Source organism: Diabrotica undecimpunctata, chromosome 6 (assembly GCF_040954645.1).
Source record: "Diabrotica undecimpunctata isolate CICGRU chromosome 6, icDiaUnde3, whole genome shotgun sequence".
Taxonomy (NCBI): Eukaryota; Metazoa; Arthropoda; class Insecta; order Coleoptera; family Chrysomelidae; genus Diabrotica; species Diabrotica undecimpunctata.
In genome coordinates this window covers 146,790,718-146,806,151 of record NC_092808.1, presented here as the reverse complement: position 1 = coordinate 146,806,151, position 15,434 = coordinate 146,790,718, and the positions used below count along the sequence as shown (strand labels likewise).

The window sequence follows — 15,434 nt, the reverse complement described above, 5'->3', positions numbered from 1 at the left end:
TATTTTCATGGTGTTATTAAAATTCGAATGTGACGTAATGCTCTTGAGAATATTTTAAGAATGTGACGGAGGCGCTGTCAGTTGTAATTTGTATTGACAGTAACATGACAGATGACAGGACAGAGGTTCAGTTCTGACCTCTGTCAAATAAACTAAAAATCTTTACATTCAAATTTTGATTTATTTTGCAATTATGTTGAATATTCCATTGTGATATTACCTTAATTGATAAATGAAGCACAGAGTTAAGTTTTCTCAAAATTATTTTACATAAATCAAGTACGTTCAGTATTTAATAATGTGCGAAAATGGTTCAGAATATAATGATACTGTTGATCCGAGAGTTCATGTTGAATTAGAGAGATTAAATAATGCAACAGATGAGATTAACAAGCTAGAAGTAGAATTGGACGAATGTCGAACAGCATTTAAACAACTTTTGTGTGAAAGTACGCTAAAAGTCGATGCAATTCGCGTCAAATTGGGTATGTGCGTCGAAAGAGCAAGGCCTTATTATGAAGCGAGATTCTACGCCAACGAAATGTTCAAACATTCCCAAATCGCCGCTTGTAAGTTTGAGAAAGCCAATAGTGCCCACAGTGCAGCTAGAGAGATGGTTTATTTGGCAGAGCAAGGTCTAGGTGGCAGAACTCTTGGTAAGTAAGCTCAATATTACCTAATAAATATCTTATTTGACAATTGCTTATGGTTTTATACCAGAATCTATAAAAAAATTTAAAAGTTCTATGTATATAAATATGTCAAATCAATTAAATAAACATAATTAGGGTGCTTTCAAGATATTGTTTACCTAATATTGATCAAAAATGATTTATACTGTGTTTTCAGTTTTATTGAATGATACCAGATTATTTATAAATTGTAAACTTTGGAATCAGATTTTCTTGCTGCTCTGGAATCAATTCTTAATTGTGATTAAATGTAATAAGTAGATAAATATTTAGTTAAAGATAACCTATGAGGTCAAAAAATCATTGAAACTTAAAAAAAGTACCAACTTAAATGTAAGCTAGGTTAACTTAGGTTAAATGCTCATATCATTGAAAGAACTTGTACAACATTATAGAAACATTATTAAATATAACTTATGCAGAATAAATGCTTTTTTATTTATCTAAGACATTCTATGATAGGTAGAGAATACTTCATTTTACAACAATCGCCTCTAGTAAATATATTTTATAGTATTTACGATATAAAAATTTCTATACGGATGTTATTAGTCATTGGGGATGGAGTATGATAACATAAACTAAAAAATGCTCTCTAAATAAAAACATTTATTTTATGTATTTATCAAACAGTATTTATAATATATTATTGCATCCTCTTCGGATACCTGATTATCTACGATATTAGGCTCCTGAACGTGTGTTTATGTAGGTATTACATATTTAAAAAGAAATGTCTATATGTCATTGTTTCGTGTTTAGTTCTGTGTAGAATTTTACACCCCATTTTTTGTATATTTAAGCTAGTAGTATTCCCTTAAATGCTAGCGATACAATTTTATATGTACTATTTTAAATATTATTATCTTCATTGTTCAAATATTGTATGTATCTTAAGTTGTCTCAAATATTTCTTCTATACAATTTTTGTGCAGCCTCAATGGTTATTTATGTATCCTTTTATAGATACATACCCCTTCCTAATTTGTGTCCTATTATTATAGACAGACTCCATGTATTTTCTTGTCTGGTAATCATATATATATTCCTACATTTGACAAAGACTTTTACATCCTAAAATTAAGAATATTTTCAACATTATATATGAAAAATAATTATTACAGATCCAGCTTGGCAGGAAATGTTGAACCATGCCACCCAAAGAGTCAACGATGCTGAAAGAGATAGGGGACTTGCTGAGACAGAGCACAGGATTGCTTGTGTAAAACACGATGCTGCAAATGCCAAGGTACAAAGTCTACAAAAAGAACTGAAACGAGCAATAACAAAAAGCAGGTAACACATTTGTTAATTAGTAAAAAAATTCATTATATTTTTTATCATCCTAACAGGAGTGTTGATATACATTAGGAATTAATAAGTTAGTAGTTTCTATAAACATTTGAAATTAGGACATCAATATAAGAGAAAAACAAGTATTTAACAATTTTTACTTGAATTGTATGCTTTAAAATTGTTTTTAAGTAATGTCCTTTGTCATGTTAACTTATGTTTACTTTGATTTTTAATTTAATTCACTATATTAGAAAAAAAAAATGGCAGTCAAAAGGATCTGCCAAGGGAAAAAACAAAAATGGACAAAAATAAAATTTTAAAGATGTAAGTACCATTTAATCAAAGTGGAAAGAAAATATGTTACAACTGTTAAGTAACTGTCATTTGTATCAATAAAAACAGAAAAAAATATGAAATATGACAATTTTTTTTTAAATGTAGACTATGTACACGCAATGTTTCTGGTACAGAAAATAGAAATAAAACAGAGGGAGACAAGAATGTCCCATTTTACTTTTTATTTACATTATATTACTTACTATTTTTCAAACTTTGTGATAACACTTTTTGTTATCCGGCTAATTTTTCTAAGCCCGCGATATGCATTTGGCGTTGTTTACATTACAGGGGGGGGGATGGTCAGATCTCGTAGAATTAAATCTGGCCAAAAAGGGCCATACGCTGCTGGTCTGTTACTTTCCGGATCGGAACAGGGAGGAACAGACCAGCATTATTAGGCCGGTTTTCAGATGGCGGGGGTTTGGTTGCGTGATGATCGTAGCCACCCAGCCGGCATCGCCCGACCTGCATACCAAAAGAGGTTATGGCTCCACTCTGATAGCCTTACTGACACTCTGAGACTTACTTGTTATCAATGGAATTGTTTATTACATTGATTTATCACATAAAAGGAAATTTATGTATGTCCAGCTTCAGATTAGGAGAATTTAAAAATTTGGAGCTAAGAGTAATTTGTAACTGTTAATATTTGGTATATACAAATGTAGCTAGTAATTTATTAATTCCTACAATTTATAGAAGATATGAGAATAATTTTGTTACTAGAAGTGTGTATTTGTAGTAGTTATTATTAAAAACACTTTTAGATTACTCTAATCAAGACAAATTGCTGCAATTGTTATGTAGAAACTGGCATGAAAAAGCAATTTTGTGGAATAGATTTTAAATTATCATTATTACCTATCATAAGTTAATATTTAGGAGTTGATGTTTAAGGTGAGTATTATAGAAGATGTAATAGTAATCAAGAAGAAGATAATTAGACACATCACACTCCCCAATGAAACAAAGTAACAATAAATTCAGTAAACTGGTTACCTACTTAATTATAAAATAAAAGAATAAGAATACAGTTTGAGATTTATCATTGCACAAAAGGCTAAGATTGGGAAAGTTGGAATTATAAACTGAAGAATTACAGAAAAGAATGGAGAAAGATTGTAGGGAAGTTATGTAAACTGATTGTAGAACCAAATAAGATCACATCGGATTGATTTACGTTGAAAAATTAACCAAAAAAGCCATGATAGTAACAATAATTACTTTATTAGAAATAAAAAGGATATGATGGTGGTATTAGTTGCTGAAAGGAATGCACCTATATGGTTTATGAATGTTTTAGAGCAGTATTCTTCAGTACTGCAGTCGCCATTACTCAGACATGCCATTTTCTGGGACTACTTTTGTATGTAATAACAAAACTGTACATAACTTCTTATAACATAATTATTCTTGCCTTTATCATGTACAATTCATGTTTTTATTTATTAGCGTTTTTCTTATTTTTTATTCTTTTTTATTTTTCTTTAGTTTATCCATTCGAAGGTCTCTTATGCAAATGAGTAACATTTTATCACAGCATGAGTTGATGTTTTTGTAAGTAACTTTATGTTTTTAATAACTATTATATTGGAAGCTCAAGTATTAAGCTGGAATTTAACTCTAGGTTTCAATAAATAAATAAACGCTTTGAGCAACTGCTCTTAAAGTTGGTTGAACAATTGTGTTGAAGATGGTTGAAAATGAGAAAGTTAATCTTTGAGGTATTTCTTTAAGAAGTCTTCTGGACTGGATGACCATTCAGCCAAGAATGACCAACAGATCCAAAAAAGAGATAGATTTACTATTTTTTGTGTGCAGAATATTTCAATTGAATATCTCTTATGCATATCCAGTTTCTTTGCAGTGCTTTTCTTTACAAATTCCCCTCATAGCAGAAATAAATGAATTATACAAAATTACTTGTACTTGAGCTTTCAATATTTTTTCTTATTTTGTTATTTAATTTATATTTTTTTTATTTGTGGTAATTTATGATTTCATTTTTATTTTAAATTGTGTAGTACATAGTTTTCTAGTACTACATATGTAGAAAAGTCATATTGAGAAGAATTGTTGTGAGTATTGAACAAAAATCTTCTTATGGTGCATATCCCTGTCTGAAGAAGGCTGGTAGTGGTCAAGTTAAACCTTTTTCGTAGGTTATGCAACCAAAATCTATTTGTTTTCTCCCTAGATCTCTTTTTCCATGCATTTTACTTTACTTTAATAAGTTTATAAACAAGTATAATCTGTTTACACGCCTATTATCACATTTGGAGTATTGATTATCAGGATATCTTAATTATTTTTAATTTTTTAGTAAATCGCTGAACAAGTGAAGTGAAAAAAATGTATGATTTAAGTTTATCAATCGATGCACCACAAAAATAACAATATGATAATGAAAGTTGTCACACCCTATTTATAGCAACTAAAAATTCAAGTTTCCTTCATCATCAAAGTGAAAAATGACATCATCAATATTTATCTTAAACCATTTAACCTTCTGTTTGATAAATGACTTACGCAATATAAGAAATAATAAAAATTATTGGTTTTTTGTTATTTCTTTAATAAAAGGAAATTTCTGTCAATATTGAGAATTTTTAATTTTTTTTTCTGATTTTCTTCTAAGGTTTAAATTCAAATCTAATACATAAAAACACTTGAAATACTTGAAATAATAATAAATGCGAGCAGAAACTCTTTTAAAAAACACCAAATTGCATGTGATTTTCTAAAATATGAAGCAAAAAATAATAATCAGTTCAAATAATTCAATTTGTTCAAACTAGGAGTTCATCATACTAGGAGGAATCATACACAATAGAATATATAACAAATGCGAAGCAAATATATCGGAGTCATAGTTCGGATTCCGCAGCGCATTGGGCACAAGAGAGGCGATCTTCAGTCTGCAAGTTTTAATTCAAAGATGCAGAGACATGCACAAGGACGTCCACTTGTGCTTCATCGACTTCTCCAAGGCGTTTGACAAGGTCAAACATGATAAACTTATGAAAATGCTTAGGAAGATGCATATTGATGGCAAGGATCTGCGCATAATAACCAGTCTCTATTGGAACCAAAGTGCTGAGATAAAGATGGGCAACTTACACAGTGGGAAGATAGATATTAAAAAGGGTGTACGACAGATATGCGTCCTCTCGCCGCTCCTGTTCAATATATACTCTGAACAAATCTTCAGAGAAGCACTGGGAGAAGTTTCGGAGGGTATCAAAGTAAACGGAGAGGTAATCAATAATATTAGATATGCTGACGACACAAATATTATCGCAAATGACTGCAACGAGCTTCAAAGACTCATGCAAAGCATACACACAGCAAGTCAAGAATATGGTTTAGAACTCAATACAACCAAAACTAAATGCATGCTCATCAGCAGAACACAACAACCTCCGATGCAATTGACATTAAACAACCGAAAAATAGAACAGGTGGAGACATACACATACCTTGGAACCACAGTCAACACAAAATGGGACCAGTCAACAGAAATAAGATCACGAATTGAAAAAGCGCGAAACGCGTTCAACAATATGAAAAAGTGGTTCACAAGCAAAATCTCAATGGAACTAAAATTAACACTGGTCAATTGTTATGTCTTCCCGGTCTTGTTCTATGGAGCAGAGGCATGGACCACAACGGAAGCCACCCTGAAGAAACTAGAATCCTTTGAGATGTGAATATATCGCCGTATTCTTCGGATATCCTGGACAGACCACATCACTAACGTGGAAGTAATGCAGAGAATAGGCAAAAGCAAAGAAATAATCTTCACCGCAAAGAAACGGAAGCTTGAGTACTTCGGACATGTCATGAGGCATACTAAGTACCGGCTGCTACAGTTAATAGTCCAAGGAAGAATCGACAGTAGGAGGGACCGGGAAGAAGACGACACTCATGGATGCATAACCTGCGACAATGGTTCGGACTAACATCGACCGAACTGTTCAGAGGTGCCGTAAACAAAGTCAAAATAGCCTTGTTAATAGCTAACGTCCGAAACGGATAGGGCAAAGGAAGAAGAAGAAGGAGTTGAATAGATAATTTTAATGTTAACCAAGTTCTTTTTTCATTAGGTTAATGCTTGACATTATAAAAGGTTGTAGTTAACGGTAATTTGAACGGTACAGCTGTAGCAAAAAAGCATTTTTCTTCTTAAAGTGTCCTATTCGTTACGGACATTGGCCACCATCATAACGATGCGAACTTTATTTACTGCGCAGCGGAATAGCTCAGTTGGTGTTGCTCCCAACAACTTGCATAGGTTTGTAAGCCAGGAAATTCTTCTTTCTAAACCTCTCTTGCCCTCAACCTTTTCGTGGAGTATCACCTGGGATAGAATCCTTCCTGAATTTGAATTGCATTGGTCTACTGTCCATCTACTCGTATGTTCACCTTTTATCCCCAATATAAATTGATTATCATTATTATATCCTTTTTATCCACTCCTGCGTTTCCATGAACCATCTTTTTGCGTTTGCGTATTCCAGAAAACAAATATAAACATCACAATTAACGTCTCTACATCGTTGAATCATCACCTGCTTTGCAAATAGAGCTTCCCGTGTTCCAAGATCACTTCTGAACCCCATTTGAGTTTTTCCATATTCTGTTCACACTTACCATAGAATCGTTTTGAAATGTGACACTGTTGTGGGATGTACAATAGATCCCACACGCTGCACATATTATGTTTTTGAGGTCACATAACCTCAAAAGAAGTGGTGAAAACTTGAATGATCCTTTATTTAACGGACTAGGTACCACGAGCTTGCTTGAGGTTTGAAGGATTGGGCAGGGTGGTGGCAGGAAATATGGAAAGACAGATTTTAGTGCACTTCTTGAGCGGGAACAGCAAGATTCGTCCGCTCATTCAAACACTTGCAAGAAATATGACGATTTCTCGGACGAGGGTGTTATAACCTGCCAAGTTAGGCTATGCTGGATCCTGCAACCTCTCTTCAGACTTTGTATATTTCGTCAAAATCGGCAAGTGTCTCCCCAGTGTACTTAACACTGCGTTTTTTCAAATTGTCATCAATAGTAATTCCTTTATTGTCGAGATGAGAAACAAAAAGTTCATTCGTTAGGATGACGCCAGTCGTTTGTTGGAAGTGATCATGCGTCGCTACAGTCCGTCCAGAAGCATTCAACGCTATCGACAGGGCTTGCAGGTTGTCTTCGACTCTGCAGTCGATTCACAATCGAAAGAATACTTCCACAGAATTCAGTTCTTCACCTGTCATCCTCTCCAAATCAAAATAATTGAATTTACCGCCTGAAACAAAGTCATATCGTGAACCTCAGTAGCTACAATTAAAACCAGCTATGTAAGTCATTCTATACTTAGATTTTACTTAATAAAAATTAGTTTCTTTTCAAAACATTCTTCTGTCATCTTTTATGGATTAGATAATAATAATAGAAATTACTTACCTGCTATTTTCACAGATATTCTATGCATGTTGATTGTAATAACTTCTCAGTAACGTTCCGTATGATACTGAGATACACATAACAATTTTCAAATGCCTGAATGTCGATGCATTTTAACTGTCATATTTCACGATTGATGAAAAGGTATGTATACAACACACAATACACGTGGTTTTACAGCGATACTGCTGGGACGACCGGTAAAAATTTTTAACAGGTGGTGTCACGGTGATTCCGCTGGGATGCAAACGGTAAAAGACTGTCTTGTTAGCCAGTATAATACTGTCTGTATTCTACCATAGGAGGCACGTACTTTGAGTTTAATATTAAGTTCACATATTTGACCATTTCTCCCTTCAACGAACGCTTGATGCGGCACTACTGTTAAGACAGAGTTTACTGCATATACTATTAGTATAATAGTTTTTATTTAAAAAATTGGCAGATCTTTTTGTTCGAAACTCTCAACGATATTCTTAATTCTAGACCATATTACGAAATGAAAGCCCACTACAACCAACTTCTCGAGCACCAAAAAGCCAGAGTTCACACTTTAGAATCACAAGTCGCCAACGCCAAGCTTACTTACGCAGACGCTTTAAAGAGCCTGGAACAAATCTCCGACGAGATCCATCAAAACAGAAAAAGAGTATCTCTTTTGGCGGCAAATTTCGCAAGCGGTAAGCAGCGAAGTCTGGATTCGAATATTTCTTTATTGGACGATGCCCAAGAACTGATCGAGGAATTCAAAAGTCTTCCACAGAAACTCGGAGAATTGTCTAGTCCTGTTGCTTCCAAGCTTGAGGAGGTTGAGGGTTATCGAAATCCTCTGTTTAGTGCATCACCGTCTTCGCCATTGTCTACCAGGTACGTAAGTCTACATTTTGATTCACTATATCGGGTGCCGAGCAAATGGACGTTCAAAAAATCATCTAAAATATTAAAATTGAATATAAAACAACTTGCTATATTACTATTTTTTTAGTGAAAGACTCGAACAACCAAGTATCGCACAAAGCCATTCGAGCGAGTGGACCGAAATTAACCTGGATAGTTCTAGTCCGGAGGATAACTCACCGAATAAAAAATTGGAGCGTGACTTCGGGAAACCTCTTCTGACCAGACAGAAAACTTTACCCAATCCAAAATCAGATAACGAATACTCAGCAATCAAAAGTAAGATGAAATTAGACCATAGCATATCGAATTGGATCAGCAGATCATCGGCTAAAAACGAAGATATTCCAATGAATGGTAGTAAGTTTCTGTTAGTTTATAGTATTAAGTGAGTAAATGGTAAATTTAGAGAAAATTTAGAAAACCTTAGATTTCAATACTTTTATCTATGGGATGCTTTTTAGGCCGACGACAAAGTCTGGATAATCTTCTCGGTCCGACTGGGGAAAAAGTTAAAGAAATTTTCTCGCAAGGTATGATGATGCTGAACATCAGCGCTCTTACCGAACGAAGAAATAGTGAACCGAAGCTCGGGTTGACCGAAGAGAGAATGAGGAACGGAACTACAAAGAAGATTCCGAGTCCTTTGGAAAAAACTCTTACATATCTTACTGTAGAGGATGACATTTCTGATACAGATAGTGTTTCAAGGTAATATAAGTTGTTTAATTTTATTATTATAACTTAACTTTTAGCGTCCACGATATCACTCTCAAAATTTCCTTTCTACATATAAGTTACACAACATTGGTGAAAGTATAGATCCTTGTCCCACTCCCTTTTCATTGAGAACTAAATAAAGTACAGTGACTGTCTAGTCCCAATCCATATTTGCGATAACTTTTATATCTTTATCATCCTGTAGCGAATATTTTGCCTACCACATAGGCTATTATTATAGGTGGTTGAAAATTGAGGACAGAAGTTATTGCGGTAGAGATAGGGCAAGTAAAATAAATCGAAATTTATGCGAACGGCGCTCAGGGTTTATTTGGAGAACTGGGTCGTGGATAAGTGAATGAAACAATGGGATTGGATTGGGGCAACTACAAAAATGAAATGAAGGGGTACTTACATGAGTCTTCGGGAACAAACAAAACACAAGAAGGTCCTCTAGCTATTTAAAATGGGACACCACTTTGAGGAAACTTCCTGCTGGATGAAAGAAAAAGGCTCTTCCCTCCTAAATAAATTATTACAAAATAAAAAAATATCTTTAAGTGAAACTATGCATAGTGGCTTTTTCTAAAAACAAAACAAAATCTCAAATATGATTAGATATTTACCAAATGTCAAAAATAGTGCTAGCTGTCAGATGTCAGTATTAAATTTTAAAACAGAACAAATAATATGACAGCTGTGGTCACACCTTACATTTATAATTTTGATTATTACAATTTCTTAAATTTTAATGAAAGCCATTATTATTAGAAAAAAATGTCTATTTTTAAAAGTTCAAACAAATAGAGTTACCTAGGTTGCACTAAAACTTATGGGGGTGGAAACTAGACTTACACTCTCTGCCACTCGAACAAATTCATCTCCAAACTGCGATAGGACAAAACAAAAATTGAGATTGAAATTTGGGGCAATGGAACACAAACTTTGGGCTCGGCTTCTTAAAGAACTGGAACAGGTACAACTGAACACAATGGCAACATGTGGTTATCTTTCAAAATTGTTCTAAACGTCGTTTTACAAATATCTCAGATGAGAGACGGCTTACAAATAAAAAACAGTGATTACTCTTATCGGAACTGACACATTACACTTTGAATATAAATCACTTTTTCTAACAAATTTTGCCGGCTTCTTCAAACTGCACACCGACGTCTGTTCTCAATGACCAACCATGCAAACCTTATTAACTGCTACACTTTTCCCATAAAAACCGAGAGTGCTGTAATTATCTTCAAAATTCATTCGCCCAACTTGGTATAAACAAAACACTTAAACGGGAACGCAAAATATCCTAAAAGCGGCTTCGATCAAAAGAATGCCTAGGAATTACTCATCTGTGAAATATAAACAAACTTTAAAATGGTTTAATATCGACCTCGGCAACGAAAAAAGAATTGAAATACTTTTTCGGTGTTTTAACTTGTACAAAAGGAAATAGAAATACACTGAAATTATTCTTCGGTGTTTTAATACATATACGAGGGGATTTCAATATATACCAAGGAATTTACAAATGCTACAATCCAGTGAAGATATTTTATCATTAGTTTTTGTTTTACACTATCAAATGTGATCTCATAAACGATACAATAGAGAAAACCACGCACATTGGAGTGTATATACATATATCTCGGAGACATTTGCCACTCAGGTTCCTCTTGTTTACGTGTCGTCTCTGAAGCGGAGGTTGCACTCATCATGGTTATCGTGTTCTTGGGTACGACTGTTCTGAAAAATTCATTTGATGTGCATCCGTGTTACGCGACCATGAAGTTCTCCTTTTTTCCTATGATTCTCTTGCCCTGGATTTTCCTTTAGATAAAAAAATTTAATACCATATCTTTTCCCTCACAAAATGTGTTCCAGGTATTTCAGCTGTCTTCATTTAGTGATTTGGATTATTTCCATTATATTATTTATTCTTCTTATGATTTCGTTATTTGTTACATACTTTGTTCATGCTATATTCAGGATTTTGCTATATATGCACATTTCCTCTATATTAGAGTATGTCATGACCTACAAAATACCTTCATATCATCGGATTTGTATGTATTATCTGCCCTTTTAACTGCTTTCGGTTAACGAATGAGCGTCATCCAGCCTCTCCCTCACTATAGTACTATTTACACATCGGCCGATTCGATTCGCTTGCAAATTGAAATTCACATTCAATATATCCGGCCAGAAGGACCAAGTTGATAAAAATTACAGTAAATACTCACAGCGGTCCTTTCGTATTTTTTCAATTCCTATTTTATTTCTTCATAAATATCAACCGTCTTAGAAGAAGCTTACGGAAACGGTTACATTCCTTGCTCATTTAAATTATGAGTACGCTTACATTTTCGATCTCGTATATCAAATCTCGAGTCCATAAATTTCGTTTTATTTTGTTTAATGCTGTTCTGTACTATTCACTTAAATTTATTAGAACGAATTTGTAACTTAAAAATGCATTATTTGATACTTCTGCAAAACTTAAGTAACTTTTTTTATTAGTAGGTAATTGAGGTACAATAACACCACCAATATTGATGTCAAAATATTAAATCAATGAGTTGCAAGTATTTTTTAATTTAAAAAGTATTGTGTTCATTTGAATTCATGTATGTGGCTGAGATATTAATTATTCAGTACTCTAACTTATTGTGTGTCTTTGATTAACTTAAAAATAAAAAAGCACTTCGTTTCTAAAGTGTAAATCAGATAGAATGGTGACCAAATAACTGATGGTTACTACAGAAAATTTGTGACAGACAAATGAAAAGTACATAGTTGTAGATGTATTTATTGAGACATAAACAAATTGTTTTTCCCACCATATTGAAAATCTATAAGTAAAATATGATTATTTTAAGATTTGCCCGGAAAATAAAAACATTACTACCCAAAATAGATATGTTTCTATGTTTTACCGATTTTTAACAGACCTCTACCGTTTTAGTAACTTAAAAAACCGTCTTAGTCATTTAAAGATTCCCTGCAAGACATTGACCTGGATGGAAAAGATGTTAGGCCAATAAGAAATCTGTATTGGAAAATCTGTATAATGCGAAACATCCAGCACTACAAACAGCAAGCGGGGTGTAATACAAGGAAAGGTATTGTCGCCCATGTTGTTAAAACTTGTATTCTGAGTTCTCGTTCCAAAAAGCACTTGTGGAAATTAAAAAAAAAATGCGTAAAAGTGAGTGTTGATGAAACACCCAGCATCAGATCTGCTGACGACACCGTGCTAGTAGACGTAAAAATATTACGACCAAGAAAAAAAAATTCTTTATCTTTAGTCTGATTTTAAAAGACCTTTGATCGTGTTAGTCATTTAAAAGTTCTTGGTACTCATTCAAAGGTTCCCTACAACAAATTGGCCTGGATGGAAAAGATTTGTGACTAATAAGAAATCTGTATTAGAACCAAAATGCCAAAATTAAGATATAATGCAAAAGATCCATCACTACAAACAGCAAGCGATGTGTAGAAGAAGTAATCACGTGTCATCGCTCATGTGCTGTTAATCGTATTCCGAGTTCCTGTTTCAAAGAGCCCTTGAGACATTTCAAAAAGACTTAAAAGTGAATGTTGTTCAAATATCCAGTATCAGAAATGCCGACGACACAGTAATAGTAGCAAAGGCATATGTCGGTTAACAGACTTTTTTAAACCGATTGAACATGTGAGGATTTTGCAGTGCGAATAAACGAAAAGAAAACCAAAACAATGATTATTCAGAGTGTTAAAAAACTCAGTAAATACAAATAATTGGGCTATTAGATAGATAGCCAACTGAATGCCGAAAAAGAAATAACTTATTGAATTGTCCAAGACACGAATAGATTTGTAAAACTGTGGGGAGTTCTTTTAGATCCACGTCTTGATATAAATCATACATTAACGCTACTGTTACATATGATCAGTATTACTGTATAGGGTAGAGACCTTGACTTATAAACAACAACTGTGAATTAATTTGAAGCCCTTGAGATGTGTTTTTATCGACTTAATATTAAAATATCATCGACCACAAGAGCATGCAATGAAGAAGTCCTGCGAAGAGACAACTGTGACAAAGAACTTGCTTAACAATCAAATTAAGAAAGTCAGTATACCTGCGCCATCTATTGTTCACTTTCCTTCCGAAAAATCAAGTATTAATCAAACAAAAACTATCCTAAACAGCATATGCTAGGAAACAACCAACTATCTAAATTTGGGTGTTCTGAAGAATTTAGAATGAGAGAAGGTTACTTAAAAAGGAAAATGAGGGAGAAATTTTGAAAAGAGGAGGATGCAGCCTTTTGCATGTATAATGTACAAAATCATTTACCAAAGTTTTGAGATATCAATATTATTAGTGTATTAGAGCACGAATTTCGTGAAGGTGTTCCAAAAATTGGTTATTGTGACACACCGGTGTTGTGTGCATTAACGAATATTGCAAGATTGTCATGTTTTGGCAAGCAGTGAGCTCTGGGAATGAATGATGCAATCTAAAAATTAAATCTGTTTCGAAGAAAATGTTGATTAATAATCTATTTTTACACTACATTTTACAGGACAATGTTGTTAGTATTTTGTTTGCTTCCCTCAAACTGTACTAGAAATAAGTACTTATTTATTTTTGTTTTTATTGTTTTTTGTACTAATGTACTAACTTTTTTAGTTTTTAAGTTTAGACTTTGATTTTTCACGTTGATATTAACACGTTTTACTATTTTCAGTATTGATATGCTAAACGAAGACCAAATTAGTTCCTTGATGTTGGATCCTAATATCGTTTGCGAACAAGTATTGGGTACTCCGATGGCCGAAGTCGTCTACTTACCCCAGTTTGTTTCTAGTCAGCCAATAAATTAAAGTAGTATAAAAAAAGGGTTAAGAAACAGTACAATAAGCATTACCTAAGTCAAATTTCGCCTCGAAATGCTACTTTCTTCATTGATGGTAAAAGGTATTAAAGATATATGTGCTTTTATGTGACAATAACTAGCGTTCAACGCTGTTTAATTAAAGGGAAACTAGGAAAGAGGTGTTTGAAATACAGATTAAGGTGTGTTTTAGACGATTTGCGATCTAACAGTCATAGTAATGCAAAAAAACATATTCATTATTCAGCATCATCAGAATAACTGAATCTAGTTGGCCTTGATATATTTGAATTGGCTTTTGAACTACATAAAACTGATTAGAATTAGATAGCTAGAAATTGCAGTGTTAGAAAATTCTAACAATTAACTGCAATTAACCTCCAAAGAAACAAATATTTACTCGTTCTTGTTTTATATAAATTGAAAATTGCAGAATTCATAACAGAATATAATCAAAATGTACTTTTCTAAAGCTTTCTCTTTTTGCTCTGCTTTAGAGCAGTGGCTATACTGTTCTGACAAGACCTAAGGAGGTCGAAATACGTATCAGCGGTTGTCGCTGCCCTGTATCAAAACAAAAATCTAATACCGTCATTATGCTTTCTCTTTTTATATTTGTATCATACAACTTATACATTATAAAATATGCCAACACTGCCAAACGGAAATATTTTGTTTTATGGTTGACATTTGCGGCTATATTCAGCTTGTACTTTCGTTAAAGTTACCAAAAAATTTCTATAAATCGAATTTATAGACCTTTGCTGAAATTAAAATAATATTGATTTAAGTAGTTGGTGCTTTTATAAACCAGTACTCTAATTGTAGGAATATGGAGTTATGTAATAAACCAACCTTCTTAAAACTGATGAGAACCTAGTCGTTCATTTATATACAGGGTTGAAAATCCAAGAAATGGAGATACAATAAGAAATAATTGAACAATTTCACATTTTATAGACCGAGAGTTGGTCGACATTTTTTTTTAATGTGTGTAAACCTTTTTTAACATTTTTAGCTGTGGCTAAATACAAAATCGATGATATTACTGAAGAGGAAGGATATATCGAATCAAATATTTTTATCGGAAGATAGTTTAGAAACAAATTCAGATTTCTGCTTTAATCTGGAGCCT

The 15,434-nt window shown here is 33.3% G+C and overlaps 1 protein-coding gene across 3 annotated transcripts; it reads left to right on the top strand.

Moving 5' to 3' along the window:
- The first annotated feature begins 119 nt into the window (after positions 1 to 119).
- On the top strand, positions 120 to 15,082 carry LOC140444068 (uncharacterized). 3 transcript variants are annotated; one of them, XM_072535695.1, is made up of 7 exons: positions 120 to 656; positions 1,817 to 1,988; positions 3,819 to 3,884; positions 8,280 to 8,660; positions 8,779 to 9,047; positions 9,155 to 9,401; positions 14,153 to 15,082. In XM_072535695.1, exons 1-7 carry the CDS (start codon positions 299 to 301, stop codon positions 14,286 to 14,288), a joined length of 1,629 nt encoding a protein of 542 aa, XP_072391796.1. In that variant the 5' UTR covers positions 120 to 298; the 3' UTR covers positions 14,289 to 15,082. The 3 variants fall into 3 exon arrangements, with proteins under 3 accessions (XP_072391796.1, XP_072391795.1, XP_072391797.1); XM_072535694.1 differs by having other exon boundaries at positions 8,779 to 9,050; XM_072535696.1 differs by lacking the exon at positions 3,819 to 3,884 and having other exon boundaries at positions 8,779 to 9,050.
- Positions 15,083 to 15,434: the final 352 nt, after the last annotated feature.